General features: G+C 40.1%; 1 protein-coding gene across 1 annotated transcript in view; it reads left to right on the top strand.

The window, feature by feature from the left end:
* Positions 1-25,816, top strand: part of idh2 (isocitrate dehydrogenase (NADP(+)) 2) — a 30,943-nt gene extending 5,127 nt beyond the window's left edge. The window contains exons 2-11 of the mRNA XM_080214419.1: positions 2,067-2,158; positions 7,213-7,378; positions 9,281-9,441; positions 15,520-15,663; positions 17,009-17,145; positions 17,526-17,677; positions 21,676-21,788; positions 23,957-24,054; positions 24,711-24,803; positions 25,464-25,816. Of these exons, the coding sequence (XP_080070545.1) occupies positions 2,067-2,158; positions 7,213-7,378; positions 9,281-9,441; positions 15,520-15,663; positions 17,009-17,145; positions 17,526-17,677; positions 21,676-21,788; positions 23,957-24,054; positions 24,711-24,803; positions 25,464-25,551 (1,244 nt within the window). The 3' untranslated portion in view covers positions 25,552-25,816. The remainder of the gene's footprint in view (positions 1-2,066; positions 2,159-7,212; positions 7,379-9,280; positions 9,442-15,519; positions 15,664-17,008; positions 17,146-17,525; positions 17,678-21,675; positions 21,789-23,956; positions 24,055-24,710; positions 24,804-25,463) is intronic.
* Positions 25,817-26,101: the final 285 nt, after the last annotated feature.

The raw sequence follows: 26,101 nt of genomic DNA, 5'->3' as shown, positions 1-26,101 counted from the left end.
GTACAGGTTAGGTGGAGTTGCCATGGCAGATTGCCTCTTGGTGTTCCAAGGTGTTTAGGTTAGGTAGATTAGTCATGGTAAATGTGCAGCGATAGGGCAAGGGGAGGGCCTGGCTGAGATGCTCTGTTGGAGAACATTTGCGGAATTGATGGGCTGAATGGCCTCAGTCACCATAGATGGAATTCTATGGTGACTAAGCTTCCAGCTTTTGACCAGTGCCATTGTATTAGCTGTCCTAATAGAATAAACTATTAACACTTTCCCATCACTATGTAGTGAGATACCTCAAAACAATTGTACTGTGAAAAAATTCAACAAGGACCACCTCTACAAGAAGGCACAACATCTAGATTTGAATCAAGCCATTCAGTGTTATTCTCAAAAAGCAATTTTTTCCAGATTTCCATAACGTGCACTTAAAGTTTGGCAGGATATGCCAAAATCATCTAGTTGATTTTGTAATCTTTCATAGTTCTATTGAATAAAACTCCACATTGAAAATTTAAATTAACATAACATACCAACTTTTGAGAAGTGCTTCTTGATAATGTTCCCGAATGGCTAAATTTGAATCTAGATGCTGTGGTCTTTCGTACAGAGGTGGTCATTAATGAATAATTTCACAGATATCTTGAGAAGGTATCTTGCTTCATACTGATGGTAAAGTCTCACTACTTTGAGGAAATCTAATTCTACTTGGATCTGCAGTTCAATCAAGTGAATCTCTATAAAAACTCTGTGCTGTGAAGTGAACTTGTTTGGCATTAGCCTGGTTTTGCAAAAAGTGCAAACAAAATAGCCTTTAATTAAATTTTGCCTTTTGAATTTCTGTCCTGAGAGAACTTGTGCAGAATCTTGGGAACTCAGAATTGGCTTGGTTCCAAATAGTCATGTGTTTACTGAGCTGATTGCTCAAAGTTCATGATAACCTTGAAACCACCAAGATTTTTAAATCTTGTCTAAATATTGAAGAAGTCTTTAGGTTTTGATGGCATTTGAAATATTGGACAACTATCTCGTTCTATTTTTGAGAGTCAGAATGTCCATGGATGCAAGGTTGCTGATATTCTTATTTCTAATGGGGAAAGGGAGGAGAGAAATGACCTGAATTAAATAATGAAGCGACTTGCAGTATTCCTGACCCTACAGGTTGCACCAGTATTGTGCAGTGACCTTAACTGAGAGAAGTGTGCTGCTGTGAAAATCATCAATGTCAAATGCATTTTCTCCAATGGCTGTTGACAAGATATGTCCATCTCTTCTCCTCAGCATATGCATACGCACATTCAATGTGCCAGTGGAAGAATTCTTGTCTATTAATGTGATTTTAAGAAATTGTACTTCAATTTGGATCAGTTAAATTTATATTGGGCATCATTTGTGATTGAGCTTACAGCTTTTTTGGACCAATGAAATTGTATTAGTTATCCTAAGTGTCTAAGTCTCAAAGCAATTGAATACTAGAACTACTATAGGATACTTGGGGAAATGTATGAGGTTATTCTAGATTTCTAGTTTTTAATAATATTTTGGCACTGAGAATTTTAGAAAATATCCTGACGATTGCATGGTATATTTCCCCCACTTGCATTGCTGAATTAAAAGACTTTGATGCTTCTGTCACCCAAAATGATGCCACGGGGTCATGATCAAGCTGGGCTCCCCCCTCAGCTTATTTAGCATGTTAGTACTGACGCAAGCTGAGTCCTCTGTATTTTTGTGGGATAAGTTTTTTTAATTTAAATTGCTGTGTTGTCAGTGATGAATTATTATAACCTCAAGCATGTAACGCCTTGGTGTTTCCTTCCGATCAAAGCCGAATTTAGCTTTACTGTTCAAATCCCATTAATACGAACATTTCACTTGCTGCCCTTTAACAATGCTGGACCCGATTGATTGGAGTTAAAAATGAACTTCCAGACTTGAGTACAAACTGTGAAATACTGAGGGGCCCTTTGAACCATAACATCATCAAGACCATTCAGAAATGAGTTTTCTTTAACGGATGGCCTTGGATTTATTGGATGTGTTATTAGATTGTCACCAAGTTGCTTTCATTTGAATAGATGCAGACAAGCGTATTAAAGTGGCTAATCCTGTGGTCGAAATGGATGGTGATGAGATGACCCGCATCATCTGGGAGTTTATCAAGGAGAAGGTAGGACCTTTGCTCTAGCTTCATCTTTGGCCCTGGCGGTTATAATTTATGAGTAACTTATTAGTGGTGAAGAGCTTCAGCATGTGCTGATGACATACAAACGTCCCCATGATGTGCTGGAGGGTACACCATTATTCTAACAATTGGTATTAGCAAACAAGTAGGGAAGTGCTACAGCGTGCATACAATTGATAACCTTTTGCCCACATCTTGAGTTTGCCATGGCCAGGCATTTGTTAGTAGGCAGAACATGCTTCTAGATTCTTGTGGCATTTCATGTTGGAGCAGAAAGAGGTTGAGTTGAGAAGGGATAAAGCAATGAAGGGAATTAAGCATGTGGGTGAGAATTTTTGAGGATTTGAGCACGGGAATTGGGTGAGCAGTATTTGGTGACGATGAGACGGTAGACAGTTGGATGAACAGAGGTTTATGGGAGAGGCAAGGTTAGCCGTGGGATCTGTTAGAATGTTGATTCTGAAAGTGAAAACAACGGAGGTTTTAGCAATAAATCTGCTAAGGCAGAGAGCAAAATAAGCCTGGAGGGTAGGGAGCCTTTCTGATGGAGAAAGTATTGGGGGTGAGAGCTCAACCCAGAGTCAAATAATAGCTTGAGGCCTTATTGATGGGCGTAACAGCTCAAACAACTGAATGGACTAGCATTGCTCAAGTCCTATATGCCAAAGGGAACTAGATAAATACACGAAGTGGGAAAAAGTTGGGCAGTGGGGAAAGGGCAAGGGGGGCGGGGCAGTAACTAATTGGTTAGCTCTTTCAAAAGCTGGCACTGGCACAATGAGATGTATGGCCTCTTGTTTCCACAATTTTAAGCAGATGAGGTAGTGGAAGATGTTGAGGTATCACCTCATTTATGGTTTTCAGCAGGTTTTGGTGTATAACCAATATTGGTCAATTATACACTATCCCCAGATAAAACATTTCAAATTACTCCTGCCATTGGTAATTAGGATATGCAGTGTTTTCAGTTTTCTTGTTTCTTGTCTTTGGTATTTTAAGTAATTCCCTCCATTTCAATAGTGTCTTCACTTCAACAAAAGTACTTTTAATAGCTGTGAAATGTTTTATGATGCCTTGAGGTTGTGAAAGGTGCTATATAAATATAAGTATTTTGAGGCCATTACTTAGTGCAGTAAATCAAATGGCCTGCTCTAACTGCTATTGGAAGTTGTTGAAATACATTTAACATCTGGCATTAACCATACAATGTTGCATATTTGATCTCAACATCTTTTTGGCCACATCCAAAGCTCTTCCAACAATCATTCACCACTAAAGTGCTCAACTTTATTAACAACTTTTGTCCAAAATATCTAATTTCAGTTATTGATACCCTTGGATACTATTACTTTGGCTTCAGACTGTGGACGTCATTAGGTCATACACTGAGCTTACTTTTCTCCTAGCTTTGTACTGTCAGTTGATACGTTACACTGTTCCCTCATCTGAACTATTGCTGTAGTTTGTAAATAGCTCAAACCCAAGCACTGAACCTTGTGGCACACCATTAATGACACCCTGCCATCATCATCTGATCGGCTCCTACTGGTTTCTTTCAGTTCAGCTAGTTCTATATCCATTCCCCTGATGTACCGTAAACGCTATAAACAGCATCTCATGGGGGCGCATTATCAAATGCCTGCTGGAAATCCAAATATACCATACCTAGAGATTCTCATTTGACTACGTTATTAATCACACCCCCTTGAAACAGTGTTGATTCTGCCTAATCAGTGATTTATCCGAGTGCCCTGTTACCGTGTATTCAATAGATTCTAACGTTCTACCTGCTACTAATGTCAGGCTAACTGGCCCACAGCTTCCTGCTATTTATCCCACTTTTGAATGGTGGAACTAAATTGCTACCTTTGTTCCAGAAATATAGGGAACTCTGATCACAACCATTGCACCCACTATCTCTGAAACCAACTCTTTAAACAGCCTAGCGTGAAGGCCATCAGGTCCAGGGACTACTATTTTTTTTCAGTATCTTTCTTTGCTACTGCTTTTCTCCCTCATTAGATCATTTAGTTCTGCATAACTTCAAGTGTTTTTTTATGAAGGAGACATTTTCTTTTTAGTATCTGCTGTTTCCTTAATCCCATTATAAATTTTCCACTATCTGCTTGTAAGATACCCAAACATTTATGTTTGGTAATCTTACTCTTTGCGTACTTGTAACAGCTCTTGGCATGAGTTTTTATATGTTCGCTGATTTGTCATTTTATTTTTCTCTCTAAATTTCATTCTTGTTTAAAAAGGTCCCAAACCTCAGGCTAACTACTCTTTAGCAACATTGTAAGCCAGTGTTTATTGTGTGTATCTTTAATTCCTCTAGTGGACAATGGCTGCACTACGGTGCCAGTAGGGTGTTTGTTCAACGGAATCATTTATTGTAAATTATGAATTGTTTCAAATATACTTATGTTAATCTGCCATCATATCTTTCGATCTGACTTCCCAATTTACCTATTTACGTCCTTCCAGTGACGCACCTCACCCCAGCCTTACATATATAATCACCTTTCTTTAAATTTTAAAACAATCAGAATCCCTACAGTGCGGAAGATCATCATTTGGCCCCTTGAGCCTGCGCTGACAATCCCACCCACTAACCCCACATGTTTACCCTGATAATTCCATGATGCTAAGGAGCAATTTAACATAATCAATCAACCTAACTGCGTATCTTTGGACTGTGGGAGGAAACTGGAGCACCTGGAGGAAACCCATGCTGACACCGAGGAGAACGTGCAAATTTCACACAGATACCCAAGGCCAGAATTGAACACACATCCTGGGTATTGTGAAGCAGCAATGTTAACACTGTGCTGCCCACATTAGTTTTGGAATTAACCACATCACTGTGCAACTGTTATCACTCTTTGTTCTCTCCTCCCCCTCTCCCACCCTTCCCAAAAATTCTTTAGTAAAATTACAAGATGGCTAATTAATGTGTTAGTACACAATGTTAAATCTAGGATTAGTTCCTCCATGTATTACAGAAAGCAGTTTCCAATCTGCTTTATGAACTCTTGCAAACTAATTCTCCATTTGGTTTGTCCAGCCTATACGAAGATTAAAGTTACTAGGATTATTGCATGCTCTCCGGTGATCTCTGACCAACAATGATCACTGTTTGGTGCCTTTAAACTACACCCATTGTAGCATTTTTGTCCTTTGTTGCAACTTGGCTCTGTCTATACTAATTCTACATCCTGATTTGATTGGCCAAGCTCCTTTCCCTTTCACACATTTAAATCATCCTTTATTAGGGCTACAACACCTTTTCCATTTTCCCATTTAACTGGAATATTTCCAACTTTGGTCATCCTGTAACCATGAGCGAGATTCTCCGACCTCCCACTGTGTTTCCTGTTGGCGCATTGTTTTCCAGAATTCTTCGGTCTCGCTGCTGTGAATGGGAATTCCCATTGATGTCACCTGACACTGGCAGGAAACCCATGGGCGGGGGTGCACTGTTAGAAAGTAGCTCCTCACCACCTTCTCAAGGGCAGCTAGGGATGGGCAATAAATGCTGGCCAGCCAGCATCACCCATGTCCCTTGAATGAATTAAAAAAAAGGAATTCCCCAGCCTATGTTTCAATAATTTACAGTTCAAACCTGTTTATCCCTGTCATTCATTCAGTTATCTCTTACAGTAATGTTCATGTGTAGCACAGTTAATTTTAAATGGACTAGTGTCTCAAAATGGAAAATAATAGTATAATGTATTGTGGACACCTTTAGGCAAGTAGGCATTGGGTGTTGGCAGAACCTTCCATGGCTGTGAGATAATTATTGGATTGCCAGGAGATTGATACTGACCTGATTTTTAAATAGTGAACTTATCTGGTGTAGTTTGAAGGATTCATTACAACTAAGTATAAATTCTTATTTAAGTGATGGTTTAAAAAAAAAGTTGGTTTCCACCTATCTTTTTGTAGGAAATGCTAAATTTTGTGAAGTTTCTGAAGTTTGCCCTATCTGTACAAGATTTTCAGGACTTTTCAATTTGCTGTTCATACATGCAAGTTTGTCTCCCCATTATAAAAGTTGTAACCCCCCCTTCAACAGAGGCAACTAAAGACTTATTACAGCTGGATATGAGGTTTTTCAAGGTGGAAGGACAATTGCAGAGGTTTAGGGCAAAGTTCTCAGCAGGACCAAGGTAGCTAAAACTTCTTGTCCTAGTATTTAGATGCAGAGTGAATAGAGTGTGAAGGGTATTGGCTGAGACAGTTTAAGATATGGTGTGGCTTGGCCAGGTTCAGACTAAGATGAGAATTTTGAATTGAATGGCAATGGGCTGATGGAAGAGGAGGACTTGAGACAAATATGTAAAACAACGTTTTGGAAAGTGGTAAATATTTTAACTAAAGTAGCCATCTTTTAGAATAAGAGTGTAGATAAATGTTTCAATGATGGGAGGAATGGTTTGGCGTGTTTAGTTGTAAAAATAAATACCTAGATAGGATGTGGCTGGTTTAAAATTCAGTCCAGAACATAATGCCAAGACTGCACATGATACAGTTTTAACCAGCATGTAGTTAGAAAGGAGACTAGTTAGGGGACAGCATGTGCTAAGGCCTTCATGTTTCAAATAATTATTTTGTTTTTTGTTCAACTTTTAATCCACTGTCATTAGTCTTTGCATATTATTGCAATTTTTCAAAACTGCCCTCCTACAAATGGATAGGACTGTTGTTAAACAGTTTGAGTATTTCACTTTTTAATACTCTGTTACATACTGTAAGAAAGGATATTTAACACTCAGCAATGCTACTAGTAGCTGGGGCTAGGCTCTAATGTTTGCGGGTACTGATCATAAATCTCTATTAACCAAGAAAATACATCCATTGGAATGGCTGATGGTGGCCCTGTCATATTTGGCCACATTGCTAGTATGAATCAATCTGCTGACATGGTTTGAAGGAAAGCATGTTATACTCTTGCTTTGAAATTGTTGCAAGGTTTCTTGCTGATGTAATTTTTCGTAAGCCTGAGTGTATTAATTATCAGAAACTTGTTTCTGCAGCTCATCCTTTCCAATGTTGATGTGGATTTGAAGTATTATGATCTGGGCTTGCCACATCGAGATGCCACTGATGATCAAGTTACTATCGACTCTGCGCTTGCAACCCAGAAGTATCATGTTGCGGTCAAGTGTGCCACAATCACACCTGATGAGGACCGAGTAGTGGGTAAATGTTTAAAGCTTGTTTATTAGTGTCACAAGTAAGGCTTACATTAACACTGCAATGAAGTCACAGTAAAAATCCCCTAGTTGCCACACTCCGGCACCTGTTTGGGTACATTGAGGGAGAATTTAGCATGGCCAACGCACCTAACCAGCATGTGGGAGGAAACCGGAGCACCCGGAGGAAACCCATGCAGACACGGGGAGAATATGTAAACTCCACACAGACAGTGACCCAAGCTGGGACTTGAACCCAGTTCTCTGGCACTGAGGCAGCAGTGCTAACCACTGTGCAACCGTGCCGCCCATAAATGTTCTCTCATCCTTCAGTTTAAGTTGTTTATATTAAATCCAGTTAAATATTAATCAATTCATGTTGAAATCTGATATCGTAATGCCAAGAAAATAACAGTTTGTGTTTGTTCTTGGATGCTCACAGTGTTCACAATTATAGTCCATCCCAACTGTTTTTGAACAGCTCAAATTGCAGTGTACCTCTGCCAGTGTTGCAATTATTAAGGCCTCTTGATTCAAATCCAACTCCAGAAACTTGATTGCGTAGCCCAGGTTGACTGCAATGTGGATGGAGCGCTACACTGTCCAAGGTATTCTCTTGATGAGATGTTATACTGTCTTTTTGACTCTTTGAAATGAATATGAATGTAAAAGACCCCATGTTACTATTTGGACAAGAGTTCTCCTGAATTCCTGATCCATACTTATTACACTACCATTTTTAAAAAATTACCCAATTTTTTATCTCTGTTTCAACGGTTGCAGTTTATTTGATTGAAATGTTTTGGGATATCCTAGTCAGCTGTGAATCCCAACAGAATTGATTTAGGTTCCAATCTGAAATATCATTGATTAGTTACATAGAACCTAGGTGTGCATGTGACTGGAGGTATATTGAAACCACCATGTGCATGAGTATCTGTAAGTAGCGGGATGCCACCAGAAGTCGAGGGTATTTAACTTGCGCAAGATGAACTGAGAACTTGGACTTTCCTTCCCCCAATCCTGATTAGTGATTGCCCACTCATCAATGGACCAAAATGTTGATGGTACCAGCAGCTGCAACAGAATAAGCATGTGCACTTCTACTGATACACTCAATCTCGAAAAAATACATGCTTGATTATTAACAAGTCTTGACCAGAAAGGTAACTAATGATCACAAGTAAAATAAGGTAGAAAAATTACTTCAAATTTTAATGTTTGATTGGAAGTATGATGCATAATGAAAATTCAGATTGGTGGAAAGGAGTAATCTGATGGAAGTGATGCATAACGACAGATCATAAATGAGGGTAACTAATGTAAATTTTATTTAAAAAAGTGTTGGTGGTAATGCACAATTTACAAATGGATCTAATAGAGAACTACTTAACCATGCTGTATAATCATTGCTGGGGTATAAGGTTCCACTTAAACAACGTAGAAAGTTCATTATCTAAAGATGCATCTGCACGTGCAGCATCTTCCTAGAGTGATTAGCCTTTGGGACTTGCTACCTGAAGAAGTCGTCATGTCTTGAAAGAGAAAGGTAACTATAAGGCAGCTGGATATGCTGATGAAGGTGGATATATACCCCGGCCTAACTGGGCCTGTTAAGTAAATTCTGTAACTCAATGTAACTTGTCTTGGCAATGTGGAAGAGTTTATTTGTATCAATTCAGCAATTTTAGTGTGACTGCAACTTGAATCCAGTGTCTGATCGTGATCTGAAACTGGGCAAAAGTTTCCTTTTGACTTCAGTCAGTTTGGAGCTTCACAGTGCGTTCTCACTGCCAAATTTGCATCGTCGCAAGCTTTCTCCAGTTAAAATGAGTGACTGCATTTATAACACTTCAGATGTCTTTCCTTTCGATCTCTCTTCAACTTGTAAAATGAATTGCTTTCTTAGAATTTAAACTGAAGAAAATGTGGAAGAGTCCAAATGGTACAATCAGAAACATCTTGGGTGGCACAGTCTTCCGTGAGCCAATTATCTGCAATAACATCCCTCGACTTGTTCCTGGTTGGTCTAAACCCATCACCATTGGCAGACATGCTCATGGTGACCAGGTACGTATTATTCCTTGATTACAAAGTGACTTTAATTAGGACACCATTGTTTTGTAAACTTTAAATGGGACTAGTTTATTGGTGACTATCAATTTTTTCTAGGCAGGATTTGAGGGCATTTTCAATGCATTTTATGATAGTGATACCACTAGGTGATGACTTTTCGTAACAACTTTGGCTTGAAATTCCTTCCTGTTATGACCGTTGCCACGGTGAAGTGCACATTGTGAAATAACTTCCATTGCTTGTTTCTAATTAGAGACTGGAGTTCAAAAATTGCTTTTGGGAATGGCAGGTTAGCTTGTCCCTAATTCCCGGTAGATGCCTACATTTCTTACAACTGTGGTTTTGGGATGAGTTGGTAGACTTCTTGAAGAAAACGTGCTCTATCTGCAATGCCCAGTAATTAAACTATAGGCTGAATAAGTGAAAACAGCCCCAAAAGTCAGTGACAACAAAAACAGAAAATGCTGGAAAAGCTCATCAGGTCTGACAGCATCTGTGGAGAGAAAATAGAATCAATATTTTTGAGTCGGGATTCTCTCCCCATAGATGCTGTCAGACCTGCTGAGATTTTCCAGCATTTTCTGTTTTTGTTTCAGATTCCAGCATCCGCAGTATTTTGTGGAACGTCAGTGAGCTTGGGTGAAGATGTTGCAGTATGTTACTGTCCAGATTAGTTAGCTGGGTTTTACCAAGAACCTTTCAGTGCCTTGCAATCACTGAGTAGGCCTTCTGAAGTGCTCATCATTTTAGGGTCACATGCTATCTGATGTTTGTGATCCCATGTGCAGGATGGCTGTTCCAAATTTTGGTTAACCTGTGTCTGGTATTGAGAGCGGCATGGTGACACGGTGGTTAGCACTGCTGCCTTACAGCATCAGGGGCCCAGATTCGATTCCTGGCTTGGGCCAGTATCTGTGTGAAATCTGCACAGTCACCCCATGTCTGCATGGGTTTCCTCCGGGTGCTCCAGATTCCTCCTGCAGTCCGAAAGATGTGCTGATTAGGAGTGTTAAGTTCTCCCTCAGTGTACCCGAACAGGTGTCGGAGTGTAGTGACTAGGGGATTTTCACATTAAGAACATAAGAAATAGCAGGAGTAGGCCATCCAGCCCTTCGAGCCTGCCCCGCCATTCAGTAAGATCATGGCTGATCTGAAGTGAATCATTTCCACTTTCCCGCTTTCTCCCCATAACCCTTAATTCCCTTGTCTATCAGAAATCTATCTACCCGTGACTTAAATATATTCAGCGAGGTAGCCTCCACACTTCAATGGGCAGAGAATTCCAGAGATTCGCCACCCTTTGAGTGAAGTTCCTCCTCAACTCTGATCTAAACTGCACCCCCCACTCCCCCCCCCCACCTTATTTTGAGGCTGTGCCCTGTAGTTCTATTCGTTCTAAGCGGGAAGAATCTCTCTACCTCAATCCTATCTAGCCCCTTCATTATCTTATATGTCTCTATAAGATGCCATCACCCCCCCCCCCCCCCCCCCCCCCCCACCCAAACCCTCCCCAGCCTTCTAAACTCTAACAAGTACAGAACCCAGTCTATTCAATCTCTGTTCATAGGCTAACCCCCTCATCTCCGGTATCAGCCTGGTGAACCTTCTCTGCAGTCCCTCCAAGGCCAATATATCCTTTCGCAAATGCGGCGACCAAAACTGCACACAGTACTCCAGTTGCGGCCTCACCAGTGCCCTGTACAGTTCCAGTAAGATCTCCCTGCTTTTATATTCTATCCCCTTCGCTATAAAGGCCAACATTCCATTAGCCTTCTTGATCACCTGCTGCTCCTGCAGACTGGGTTTTTGCGATTCGTGCACAAGGACTCCCAGGTCCCTCTGCACTGTAGCATGCTGCAGCTTTTCGCCCTTTAAATAATAATCTCTCCTACTATTACCTCACATTTGCTAATGTTATACTCCATCTACCAGGTCCTCGCCCACTCACTCAGCCTACCCAGATCTCTGCAGACTTTCCGCGCCTTCCACACAATTCGCTTTTCCATTAAGTTCATTGCAGTGGTAATTAAAGCCTAATTGTGATGCTAATAAATAAACTTTTTAAAAAAGCTGTGAAGAAATGCATTGATCTGGCTTCTACAGGATATGGCATTGTATATTGCACCTACTTAGCTGTTTGGGTCCAACTGAAAATATTTCATCTGAACAGCAAGGATTGTTATATACCTGCTGACTCATTGGCTAAGCTAATACAACATGCTGTGTTGGTATATCAAATCTAGCATTAATTGTTTTGTATTGTGTTCTGGTCAGACTTAAAGAAATAATTTACAGTTGTGGTCTAAGTAAACTAAAGCTCAAGATTACAGATCAAAGTGGGTGGCAAACTGCTTTTGGCTTTGTGATGCTGGAAATTTGTATAGTGGAAGTGCGCACACGTTCCTTTTATTGTCCTAGTTTAAATCTAATCTGCCTTGATTGCCCTACTGTTAGTCCATGCCTTTTAAGCATTGATTAGTGATTCCTTTTTGCTGTCTCTTGTGGGTTAGACATCTGTTTCAGGCTGGGGAGGAACATGCTGTGGGAGGGGGTGATTGTGGTCCACGTAGGTACAATAACATAGGCAAGATGAGGAAAATGTTTCTGCATAGTCAGAATGAGGATTTAGGCACCAAATTGAAGAGCAGAGCCTCATAGATAGTAATTTCGAGATTATTACCTGAGTCATATGCAACTTGGCATAGGGGACACAAGCTTGAAAATTAATGCGTAATTCAAAGGCTGGTGTGGGAGAAGTGGGTTCCAGTTAGACACTGGCACCTGTACTTGGGAAAGTGCAATCTGTACTATTGGGACAGTTGATCTTTCTCTACACCCTAGCTATGACTACATTCTGCATCCTTTCCTTCTCCCCTATGTACACATGAACAGTATGCTATGTCTACACAGCACACAAGAAACAGTATCCCAATACATGTGACAAGTCAAATCAAGCCATGCTTCGGCTGATCTACCAAGCTGCATAATTAAGGAAGTAGAGGGAGTTTTAAAATAAATTAGTGGGGGAAGGGATCAAATTTGAGGAGAGTAAAAAGATGGATACCAGAGTAAAGAGATGGGTGCTAATATGGGAAATGATGAACAGACCATGACTAGCAGGGACAGCATACAAATCCAGAACTGATAAAAACAGAAATAAGTACAATGTGATAGCCACAACAGGCATGGCTACAGGATAACGTAGCTTGAGACCTGTTGAATGTTATGTGACATTTAGAAAAGACAGGAAATTGAAATTGGGTGGAGGGGTTGCTCTGATAATTATTCATGGTCTTAGTACATCAGAAAAAGATGACTTAAGTTCATGAGACCAGGACGTTGAAGCAGTTTGGATTGAGATGAGAAATGATAAAGGCAAGAAAGCACTTGAAAGTTGTGTACAGGCCCCCTAATTTTAACTCTATGGTAGAACAAAGTATAAAAGAGATAATGGAAGCTTGTCAGAAAGGTACTGTGATCATGGGAGATTTTAATCTAGATGTGGATTGGAAAGATCAGATAGACAGAAGTAATGTACATGAGTTCATAGAATGTTTTCAGGATAATTTCTTAGAACAGTACATTCTGGAGCCAACCAGAGAGCAGGCTGTACTAGACCTGGTATTGTGCAGTGAAATGGGATTAATTGATAACCTCATAGTGACTGCACCCCTAGGCAACAGTGATCATAATATAATTCAATTTTGCATTCAGTTTGAGGGAGAGAAGAATGTGCCCAAGAAGGGCAACTACAAGGCATGAAAGCAGAACTAGCTAAAGAGAACTGGAAAATGTGCTCGAATGATAGATCAACAGATGTTGGAATATACAGATATTTCAATGAGAAAAAAATCGCAACAGAAGGGCCCATCATCTACGGTGAACTAAAAAAGTTAAAGACGATATTAAACTTCAAAGAAAAGGCATATACTTGAGCAAAGGTGAGTGGCAGGTTAGAAGATTGGAAAGAACATCAAAAATCTCAATGGCAAACAGTGAGGAGGAAAAACTAGAATAAGGTTAGCCAGTAATATAAAGATGGACAGTAAGAATTCCTATAGTTCAAGTGTCTGGGGGAATTGATGGAAAGAAGGGTGATGGTGGATGAATTAAATGGGTATTTTGCAATAGTCTTCATTGGAGAGGACACAAGTAACATTCCAGAAATAGTGATAAATCAGGAAATGGGAGGGAGGACCTGTGGGAAAATTGCAATTACCATGGAAGTGATATTAAGCAAATTGGATGTGCAGGACTGACAAATCCCCTGGTCCAGATGGATTTCTCTGGAAGAGTTTTGAAAGAAGTGATTCATGAGCATTGAGGCATTGGTTTTAATTTTCCAACAATCCCTGGATTTTGGGAAGGTTCCGTTAGATCGGAATATAGCAAATGTAACTCCTTTATTCAAAAAAGGAGACACCAAGCAGGAAACTATAGGTCAGTTAGCCTAACATCTGTCATCGGGAAATGGCACTTAAAGACAATCAGGCGGAGTCAGTATGGTTCCATGGAAGGGAAATAGTGTTTAACCAATTCATTATGAATTCTTTGAAGAAATCATGTGCTGTGGATAAAGGAGAACTGGTGGGTGTACTGAAAGATTTCTAGAAGGCATTTGAAAAGCTTGTGGCATAAAATAAAAGCTCATGGTGTAGAGGGTAATATCTTGACATGGATTGAGGATTGGTTAGCTAATAGGAAAGTTGGGATAAATGGATCTTTTTCTCATTGGCAGGATGTGACAAGTGGTGTGCCATCGATCAGTATTGGGACCTCAAGCTTTTATTTGTATATGACTCTGAAAGGACTGGTTGCTAAATTTGCTGACGACAGATAGGTAGGAAAGTAAAATGTGAACAGGACATAAGGAGAGTACGAAATGGATGTGTTAAATTTGGCAAATGGATTAAGGGTTATGGGGAGAAAGCGGGAAAGTGGAACTGAGCCACTTTAGATCAGCCATGATCTTATTGAATGGCAGGGCAGACTCAAGTGGCTAGATGGCCTACTCTTGCTCCTGCTAATTATGTTCTTATGTAATGTGGGCAAATGTAGAATGGTCCATTTTGGCAAGAAGAATGAGAAGTTTGTAATTGAAATGGATGCAGAGCTCAATCAGAGGAATTGGTGTCTTCATTTATAAATCACGAGGCTGGTATACAGATACAGCAAGTAATTGGAAAAGCTAATAGAATGTTTATTGTGGGGGATTTTATTACAGAAATATGCTTCTGTTGTGCCGGACATTGATTGAGATGACACTTGGAGTATTGTGTACAGTACTGATCTCATTTAAGAAAAGATTTAAATATATTAGAAGCAGTTCAGAGAAGGTTTTTATACTAATGCCAGCAATTGTAGGGTGGGGTGATGTCTTGTAAGGAAAGGCTGGGGAGGTTAGGTTTGTATCCACTGGAGTTTAGGAGAATAAAAGGCGACTTGATCGAAACCTTCAAGATCCTGAGGTATTGACAGGGTAGATGTAGTGAGGATATTTCATCTTGTTGGTGAATCCAGAACTGAGGGTCACTGTTTTAAATAAAGAGTTGCGCGTTAAAACAAATGAAGATAAATATTTTGAGGGTGCTGAGTCTGGAATTCTCTTCCTCAAAAGGCAGTAGAAGCAGAGCCTTTCAACATTTTTAAGGCAGAGCGATATAGATTACTGAACAAAGGGGTGAGAGGTTGAAGTTGCAAGCAGATCAGCCATGATGTTATTGAATGGTGGAGCAGGCTTGAGGGGCTGAATGGCCTACTCCTGCTCCTACTTTGTATGTTTTGTTAATGCCTTGAAGCAGGCAAGGTTATGGTTACCCCCTTCCTTTTAATAAATATAATATTCTTCACCCTCTTTGCTTAAGGAATTAGTTAGTACATTAGTTTTATATTTGGGTGCGGTGGTTTTTCAATTCGAGTCCCATTATTCATTTTTATACAGTCCCATCACGGCCTTTCTCCTCTCATTCTATACCTTCTTTCTTTATAAGCAGAGTAAAGTGCTCCATTACTGTAGGGCTATTATGGTATTTGTGCATTCTTGTGATTAACTTTTGTCTTTTTTCCCTCCAGTACAAAGCTACGGACTTTGTGGTGGACAAACCTGGTAAATTCAAGTTGGTCTTCACGCCAAAAGATGCTAGTCCTGCCAAGGAGTGGGAGGTGTACAACTTTCCTGGAGGTGGTGTCGGAATGGGCATGTACAACACTGATGAGGTGAATCCAGAGATCCCCATGTGTAATTTCTCAACTTTTAAGTATTGGGAAAGCTTATTGCTTAAATGGAGAAGGCAGGAGGATAAGAGGAAATGAATCAACCGTGTTATTCTTGAGGAACTACAGAATCCTTACAGTGCAGGAGGAGGCCAATTGGCCACCCATCAAGTCTGCACTGACTCTGAGCATCTTGCCCAGCCCACCCTCTCCCTAAATTCCTGTAACCCCATGCATTTACCACAACCAATCCACGTAACCTGCACATCTTTTGATTGTGGGAGAAAACCAGAGCATGCAGTGGGATCCACACACTCAGATAATGTGCAAACTCCACACACAGTCACCCAATCGAGCACGGGTCCCGGTGCTGAGGCAGTAGTGCTAACCACTGTGCCACTGAGGTAACGTTTGCGAAAGATTTTACAGCACAGAAATAGGTCATTCATTGCCATTTGTGGAGCATAAACATCACTGATGTCCTTTCACTCGATCAGCATTTCATTTTCTTGTAGTCATAGAGTCATAAATGTTTACAGCATGGAAATAGGCCCTTTGGCCCAACTTGTCCATGCTGCCTTTTTTAAAATCCTAGTTGCCGAGTTACTGCTTTGTTTCAATTATAAGTTCCACATTCTGACCAATCTGTAAGGGAGTTCCTCCTGAATTCCTTATTTAAATTATTGATTTATAAGGATATTGACACAGGAGAGGACCCTTTGACTTTGTTCCTATGCAATATCTGCCTTAATTCAACCTTCTTCACTTCCCCATTGATGTTGGAGACAGTCCAGAGAAGGTATACTCAGTTTACCTTGAGTATGGAGAGATTTTCTTTGGAGGAGAGGTTGAGTAGGTTGGGCCTGTACTTAGTGGAGTTTAGAAGAATGAAAGGCGACCTTATTGAGATATATAGGGTTATCGGGAGCTTGACAGGGTTAGATGGTGAAAGGTTATTTCCTTGTGGGCGTTTAGGATCAGAATACATAATTTGATATGCCATTTACCTTCCTAATACCTGCAAGCTGGCTTGTGTTCCTTGTATGATTGCACCCAAGTTGTTGAAAATGAGCATTTGGAAGTTTCATACTTAAAAATGTGACTGGATGACAAGAATAAAACATTTGTGGAACCTTGTGTAAGAATAAGAATTTTGAGTCTGCAGATTCAGGAGATGTGAAATTAAAACTGGCAGCAGTATAGATGGCACATGCTCCCTTCTGAACATGCTTCCATTTTGCTTTGACAAAGGGTGGGAAATGACCCTAAAATGTGACGTTTGGACTGGGAATGCCTGTGTCTAACCTTCCATTCCAAGTAACTTTTCTCTTGCTTTTACCCCCTGCAGTCCATCAATGGTTTTGCTCACAGCTGTTTTCAGTATGCCCTGCAGAAAAAGTGGCCACTCTACATGAGCACAAAGAATACTATTCTAAAGGCTTATGATGGGCGTTTCAAAGACATTTTTGAGGAAGTTTTTCAGCAGTAAGTATTTATCTCTTTCTGTCTTGCATTAACCCAATAATTTGAGATGAAATGTATTAGAAATTAAAAATTTGAACATGCCTGGAGATGGAACACCTCAGTATTCCATGACCACATATTTTATGAATGCAAATACTGTAATCCTAAACTGCCCAGTTGTCTTCTGGAAAAATCAGGGAAACAAAATGAAAGCATGTCCATATAATGTTTAAATGGGCCATAGTGTCATGTTTGACTAGAGGTAGGTGATGCATGGATTGGGCAGAAGATTTGCTGTAAAATGGATCTTTTGACTGCATGTATTTAGTTGCACTGTAATTAAAGTCATGACCACTGTTGGTTCTTGTGGCACTGATGTGCCTTTTTGACCCTCCCTACAGGAAGTACAAAGGAGACTTTGAGAAGGCTGGTATATGGTATGAGCATCGTCTCATCGATGACATGGTGGCTCAAGTACTGAAGTCTTCTGGCGGTTTTGTTTGGGCTTGCAAGAACTATGATGGTGATGTACAGTCTGATATTCTAGCTCAAGGTGATTGTCTGCTTCTTAATCATAAAAGAATCAGCCCTTTATTCTAAATTTTAGTTTTTCTATCCCTCTTAGAGGCATTAGAGTTCCTATGACCCTGGCTTTACTAGCTGAGCATATGTTTCTGCCTCTGTGAAAGTTAAATTGGAGTGTTATATCATTTGGAAATGAATATTTTGGCAGCGTTTGTTGTTTTGTAACTGTTACAGTTATTGCCAAATAAGCAGTTTTTCCAAAAAATAAATTCTTTTTTGCTTTTGATTTAAACCTGGATATAGAAATGAGGGTGAGTAATCTTGGATAATTTTTGTTTTTTAGGAAATTGTAGTTGATTATCGTCGCACTAGCTAAAGGGCTTTTCAGCTTAGCATTTTGCAAGAATAGTGTGGCGTTTTTTGTGCATCTCACATGCTTATAATTCCACTCGCACTCGATGGTATTAACAGAGCCAGTCCGAATTGCATTGTGCTGTTCTCGACAGCTGGCATGTGATATTCTGCATCTCAGTGGCAAATGTATAACTTTCTCATGCGTGGGACTTCAGAAGTTGTTAAATAATTGATATACAAACTGATAAATGTGTTCTTCCTTGCAATCATGCTGCTCTTCCTCTTCCTTTGCCCTGTTCAACTTAGCAAACTCTTGAAAATGACAATTTTGGATAATTCCCAATTTATTCGATGTTGTGGACCGAAGAGTCATATGACCTCATTGTCATAGAGGTTTACAGCACGGAAACAGGTCCTTCGGCTCAACTTGTCCATGCTGCCCTTTTTTAAAAACAGCTAATCCCATGTGCCTATCTAGCTGATCTGTGCCCCTCATTTTATAGACCTCTCCAAGGTCACCCTTCAGCCTCCTATGCTCCAGAGGAAAAAGTCCCAGCCTCTTCTTATAAGTCAATCCATCAACACCTGATAGCATCCTAGTAAATCTTTTCTGAACTCTTTCTAGTTTAATATCTTTTCTATAATAGGGTGACCAGAATTGCACACAGTATTATGAGTGTGGCCTTACCAATGTCTTGTACAACTTCAACAAGATGTTCCAATTCCTGTATTCAATGTTCTGACCGATGAAACCAAGCATGCTGAATGCCTTCTTCACCATTCTGTCCACCTGTGACTCCACTTTCAAGGAGCTATGAACATGTACCCCTGGATCTTTGTTTTGTAACTCTCCCATTAACTAAGTCCTGTCCTGGTTCAATCTACCAAAATGCATCATCTTGCATTTGTCTAAATTAACCTCCATCTGCCATTCATCAGCCCACTGGCCCAAATGATCAAGATCCCATTGCAATTGGAGATAACTTAATTCACTGTCCACTATGCCACCAATCTTAGTGTCATCTGGTAAGAACCTCATAATGGTTGTTTCTCCACAGGTTCTGCCTGACCTGTTGAATTTTTCCACTATTTTCTGTTTTCATTATAAGACATTGACTCTGATACTGTTGTAGTAATGCTAACCCAGCTGCATTTCTGAATCTGGTTCCTTATTTTAATTACTTCAGTATTCTTAGTTGTCTCCTGTGAACATATAATACTGTAACCAAAACTTTCAATTAACTTTTGGTTTATGGCACGTGCAAAAACAAAAGTAGGTCATCCAAAGCAAAATCTAGAGGGATGAACATGGGCACAAAACACTAAGGAAAGTAGCTCAACTGTTTAATGCAACTTTCTGGTGTGATAGAATATTGTAGCCAAGTGTTCCATGTCTAAATTCTGCCAAAATTAATAAATCAGTCTCTTCAGCCTGCAGCCACCTCGAGGATCAGCTGCATTTTCTTGGCTTGGGAGCTAGACTTACTCAGTGGCAGTAGTTTAACATAGTACAAGACAGGATTCATGCTGTAGACCCGGAGGACTTTTAACACCGACTTTCAACAGACAAACCCACATGCTGCTGGTGTGTTGTGGTTCAGTGTTAACTGGCAAACGGGTTTAAGAGTTAACCCAAAAATGTCCTTTTCAATAGAATCCTAATTGAAATAGCTAGGCTTGTTGCTTGCCTTGGTCCAAATTTGAGAAGCAAATTGAGTCAATAACATAGTGTATGTACTTCCATCACCCTGCGTGCACATGGTTTTGAAAGCAGAACTGAGTCCAGTTATAGCCCACTGCCATGGTGCATACTGTTCTCCCATGAGCTTGTACCGCCACATGTTGGCTGAGAGAAACACAGTCCAGACTTGGAACCTGACAGCGTCTGACTCGTGATGCTGCTGTGCCGAATGTAACTAGGACAAGTTATGACTTTCCAACTGTAATACGGGGTGGGTCTCTAGCTCACCCCATGCTGTGCAGGTTCTGCGAGTATTTGACGGGGTCAGTGAACATTGAGCTTTCCTCTGTATCTAACCCCGTGCTGTACCTGTCCTGGGAGTGTTTGATGGGGATAGTGTAGAGGGTTCTTTACTCTGTATCTGAAAGGAAGTCAATATCTTTGCCCGAAAGTCGAGGAGTCTAAAACTAGAGGGCATAGGTTGATGTTGAGAGGGAGAGATACAAAAGTTTTGAGAGAAGCAATTTTTCACACAGAGGATGGTGAGTGTCTGGAACAAGCTGTGAGAGGTAGTGATAGTAGAGGTGGGTACAATTTTGTCTTTTAAAAAGCGTTTAGACAGTTACATGGGTAAGATGGATATCGAGAGGTATTCGCCAAACATGAGCAATTGGGACTAGCTTAGGGGTTTTCAAAAAAGGGATGGCATGGACAAGTTGGGCCTGTTTCCATGATATAAATCTCTGTAGATTATTCAAGCTACTCCAATTGCTGCTGCTGTGATCCAAGCCACTCAGTCAACCACTTGTTACGTTCTCGGGTATTTGACCAGAGGCGACAGGGGGAATAATAACGAGTGAAAAATCCTTGAAGGGAGGTGGTGAGGGAGGTGATCCTAATACAATTGAAACCCATATTAAATTTTGAGACATACTTGGGTGTAAAATGAGAATCTAAGTCATTTATGTGGGTATAAGTTTATCTGAGGGGGATGGGTAAATAAACAGTTTATCTGCAAGTTAGTTAGCAAAAGTAACACTGCTATTCAAAAATAGAGAAAATGGATTTAATAGGCCAGTGAGTTGGTTAATGGAAAGGAAACTGAGAATGGCGGATTTTGAGTTGGCATAACTCAGGAATGAAGCAATGATTGTTGCTGGGGCTCAGCTATTTACAATCTATATTAATGGCTTGGATGAAGAGATGACGGTAATGTATCTGTTTTGAAAAGAGGGCATAAAGCTTGTGAAGATATAAAAATGGATTAAGCAGGTGACGACTATAAAGTAGGGAAGCGTGAGCTTATTCACCTAGCCACCGGAATAGAGATGCAAATTCTTTGAAGTGTGAAACTTGTATATGTTGATTTTCATGAGTCCTAGATATTGTACATCAAAGTTGACATGCAGGTATAGCAAGTGAATAGGAAATTACATGACATGTTGGCCTTTATTGCGAGGATAGTGAAATCTTGCTACAATTTGGAGTGTTGTGCAGTATTTGTATATCATTCTTCAGATATTTGTCTTGGAGGTAGTACTGCCTAAGTTGACTAGGTTGCTGGCATGAGTGTAATGCATGATAAGATTGAGTGAAATGGGCCAATGTTTTAGAAGAAAACACTTGATAGTGTCTAGCCTATTAAGCAACTTCTGGATCTCAAGGTTGGGGATTCTAGAACATTAGGGGATGGCTTTGTGATGAGAAATTTCTTCAGGTTTGTGAACCTTTTGACAGTTCTCTATCCTAGAGGATTGTGAATTTTATCAATTCAAGATAGAGACAGATTTTTGGTCACTTGGATATTGAGATATGAGAATGGGTTGGAAAGTGAAGGTGAGGTAGATTAGCCATAGTTGTGTCGAATGATGGAATAGGCTTGAAGGGCTATATGGTAAATTTATTATAAATATTTTTACATAATGTTGGACCCTGAACAAACAATGCTGGTCCCTTTTCATATGTGCGGTTTCTGTTTTTTTGCCCTGCAGGATTTGGCTCTCTTGGCTTGATGACTTCTGTTTTGGTTTGCCCTGATGGAAAGACAATTGAAGCAGAGGCAGCCCATGGCACAGTTACACGCCACTACAGAGAACATCAGAAAGTAAGATTGAGACTGGTTACAGCTGTAAAAAATTTATGATAGGTCTTATCCTTTCGAAGATTATTGTGGATTTTTTAGGTGGCAATCTGTCTAAATTGTGTGTGTACTTATCCAAATTATGTAATTGGGAGCCCATGTCCAACTCTCTGAGAATCTAAGGTGCCACAGCAGTTATTTTATAGGGGTGGAAGAAAGGCTGTGCATTTACTGAATCTTAAGCAAATGTTTCCTGCTCTCTAATTCCACTCTCTCGTCACTCTGCCAAGTAGAACTTGTGATTTGTTGATGTTTCAGATGTGACCTTCCTTTACCTCCAACACTGCAATATAATATTTATCTTTCAGTTGAGAGAAATCTGACTCCAATCATATGGAGTTGATTGCTGAAGTAATCTGCAGCCTGTTTTAATAGCGGGGGACCATTAGACGAGTTGGCAAATATTTTCAGCTAGTCACAGCAATGAAGTAATTAGAACCTTGAAGGAAACAAGTTGAAGCCAAGTCCAAAAATTGAAAAGGAAAATGAGTGGCGATGTGGCACAGTAGAAGCAGGAGTCAGTCACCGGGCCCTTCACGCCTGCCCTGCCATTCAGTACGATCACGGCTGATGTATGCTGACTTCAGCTCCGATGCTGTGCCGTTTTCCCATAGCCCTCTTCTCTGTTCCTCTGCTCTAGAGACCCTCGATGGGCCGAATGGTGCCCTCCCTGCACTGTAAGGATTCAGTGGTTCTACGGAAAGTACAATTTGATTTAAAAAAGGACGAATGAGGGAGTTTGGACTTTATTGTCGTGGAAGTAAATATAGACTTGATGTGCTTTGGCCTGATCCTGTAATTCTATCCATTAACATAAGACTTTTTAAAATGCAGTATTCACTTAGTGAAAAATAGAATTTCATTTGGTCACAAAAGAGTCAGTCTCCAAGGAGCATACATAGTCAGGCTAGTTGATTTCTACAATCCTAGTGTTGACACAGTCGCTCTGTGATTCTTGTGAATGTACACGTTTTTAATAGTACATTCTCTTGAGAATGTTTCTGAATGAGGTTGAATTTTAAAACCTTGGGCCCAGTTTAACTATATGCTTGCAGCTATTAGCTTTTCAAATTGAATTCACTGATCGGACTCGGATTCTGGTTAAATCCACTCTCCCATTTTGTTTACATTAAAACTTGGGTAAATGAGTTTTGAATATAGATCGCTGCACTCTTTCACACATTGCAAAGCTGTGAAATATACGTTTATTACTGTGGGAATTTGGTTTATAATAGAAAGCAGTTGTATCTGTGCTAGCTCTAGAAACTACCCAATTAGTCAATTACATATCTTTCTATTTTGAAAGTTTACTGCTCACCATCCTTTCAGTTGTTATGTTCCACATCTTAATTCATGGCACGAATTAAAAATAAATCTCCATTGCCCTCTGGTTCTTTTGCCAATTATGCTGGTCATTGACCGACCAATCAACCGTTTCCCCCTATTTACTCTTTCAATTGCCCTCAGTTGCAATTTTGTTGTTTTATGGGATGTGGACATCACTGGCATTTGTTTACCATCTCTAATTGCCCTTGAACTGAGTGGCTTACTATGCCATTTCAGGTGGCAGTTTTTTTGTATTGCTGTGAATTTAGAGTTGGCACGTATTCCAGACTAGGTAACATGTAATCAGTGGAGGCAGATACGGTAGTGACTTTTGAGGGGCATCTTGACAAATACATGAGTAGGATGGGAATAGAGGGATGTGGTCCCCAGAAGGATAGGGGGTTTTAGTTGAGTAGCATGCTCTGTGCAGGCTTGGAGGACCGAAGGACCTGTTCCTGCGTTGTAATTTTCTTTATTCTTAGTGCTCACTGAAGGACATTAATGAACAAAGTAGGATTTTATAATTGATTCACCATCGACACTAGTGTTAATCAATTCAGTTCAGTTGCTGAGATGGGAATTGAACCCATGTTCCTAGAGTATTAGCTTACATCCCTGGATTACTGATCTTGTAACATTACCACAATGCAGCCATCTCATCTAGGTAATAGTTGTTGAGATGGTAATTTTCTTTGAGTTGCATCTCTGGTTTCACTCGTCAAATTTAAAATTTTGAGTCAAACTTCAATGAAGGAGTGCTGCATTAATCACTTGGCAGAAATGGGTTAATCCTCTGTGTATTGCAGGGCAATCCTACCAGCACTAATCCCATCGCCAGTATTTTTGCTTGGACTCGAGGTCTTGAACATCGTGGAAAGCTGGATAGCAACCAAGACCTTATCAGGTAAAACAGGCAAACATGAGTTGATGTTTTATGATAGACATGGTGTAGAGATGCTGGCATTGGACTGGGGTTGGCAAAGACTTCATTACGTGTAAGCAATCTCATTCCAACCATTCTTCACATTCCAATTTGTAATTATCTTGCAATTGTGTCTTTGCCCATATATGCCACGTTTGTGAACTAACCTCTCCACTCACCTGATGAAGGAGCAGTGCTCCAAAAGCTCGTAATTCCAAATGAACCTATTGGACTTTAATCTGGTGTTATGAGACTTCTTACCTTTATGGTGGAGACTAGGAAGAAGTTGAGAATGGGATAAAATTTCATTTCATGTACAAAATTGTTAAATTTAAGTTGTTCCAGGTCTTCCCTAGCTGGGTTTGGCCTAGAGATCAGTAATCTGTTATAGCTGTTCCTCCAGGAATTACGTAAAAGTTATTCTAATTGACAAGTTGAGGCTCCTTGTGTAATGATTTGTGGATGAGGTCATGGACCTTTTTAAGCTGGGTATACTGACTTTAATTTGGAACAGTGATGCAGTGATTCACTGTAGCACCTTTTCATTCTGTCCTGGCAAGGTAACATCTTGTTAGGCATTTAAAATGCTGTCTCAAATGTCTCTTAACATTAACTTTTTACTTCTATTTTTGATAAAGGTTTGCTCAGACATTGGAACAGGTGTGTGTCGAAACAGTTGAAAGTAATGTCATGACTAAGGATCTGGCTGGTTGTATTCACGGCCTCAGTCAGTAAGTTGTACTCAAGTACTAAGTTTAAAAGAGACTTAACTCTAAAATAAAGTTATTCTGAGATATACAAGGTGGCTTAGAATGAACTGATTGACCTGTTGGGGTCATGAGCCAAAAATAATGGTCTCTATGTCCAGGCTCAGGCTGTCACTTTGGTTGGACAGGATCCCATAGTTACAAGGGTCATCTCAAAGGTGAGGAACAAGGCCAAAATGCAATTACTCAGTTTCAATCCAAATTGAACTGTCATGTCTGAGCATTTGTGTAGATTGAAGGCCTGGGTTTGGGCTGATTAGGGGTATAGAGTAACAAGTTTCTCAGAATACAGGGTGAGGAAGCTAGTATCAAATATGTGTTGATCCTGGGCTGGGAAAGGCCGGGTGTTATGGGAAGGTGCCTCATTCACTGGTATTGTGGGGAATAGTTGTATTAGAACTGCATTAAAGTTACCTGGCCCGGCTGCAAGCAGGGCCTCAGCTAACTGAAAACCTGTTACCAATGCAGTTGCTGTATAGACCAAGAAACTATTCTCCTTATACTGACATAATTAAGTATGGTTAATATCAGATGGGTTCCTAGATTTAATTAAAACTTGACAGAACAAAATTTATTTTCCAACTCATTCATGTGCCTTCCTTAATGTTCTACTTTTCCCTTCAGTGTTCGATTGAATGAGCACTATGTGAACACTACTGACTTCCTGGATGCCATAAAGAACAACTTGGATAAAGCCCTGGGCAAGAAGTAGACGGTTTTCATTTTACCTCATTTTTAACTTAAGACTAAGGTCACATCAAACGGAAGGAAAAAGCCAGTCAGTTTACTTATTTTTTTAAGTTTAAATTTATTAAGGATAAGATTTCCCAGCATGTCCTGGGAGGAAATTGTACAGAAAGGTTGGACTGATGCGGATTTTGTATTGTGAAACATTTCATTAAAATCTGTAATATATTTGTCACTAGAAATGAAGTTGGCATTAATTGACTAGCAATAAAAAAGAACCTTTTAATGTGCTCTTCTGCTGTGGTTATTACTTTCAATCAATCCAAAGTTTCAAAAGCTTCAATGCCAAGGACATGTGCAGTACGATGTTTTGAGGTTAGCCAATATTTGACATGAAGCACTCCTGGCTGAAGTAAGCAGCTCCTCTGAAACCTTTCTAATTCCTGTCTGCTTCAAGGTTGCCAAATGCTCATTGTGTGGGGCCATTGCCCACTTGTGTGAAAGGTGATGTGAACATCCTCGACTGCAGATTAGAATTGGCAACATAAAACTATTGTACAAGACTTGGGGAGCTG

This window comes from Carcharhinus amblyrhynchos, chromosome 28 (genome assembly GCF_965287045.1).
Source record: "Carcharhinus amblyrhynchos chromosome 28, sCarAmb.v2.hapA, whole genome shotgun sequence".
Classification (NCBI taxonomy): domain Eukaryota; kingdom Metazoa; phylum Chordata; class Chondrichthyes; order Carcharhiniformes; family Carcharhinidae; genus Carcharhinus; species Carcharhinus amblyrhynchos.
Note: the sequence above shows the minus strand (reverse complement) of the source record. Positions and strands in the feature narration are given on the sequence as shown.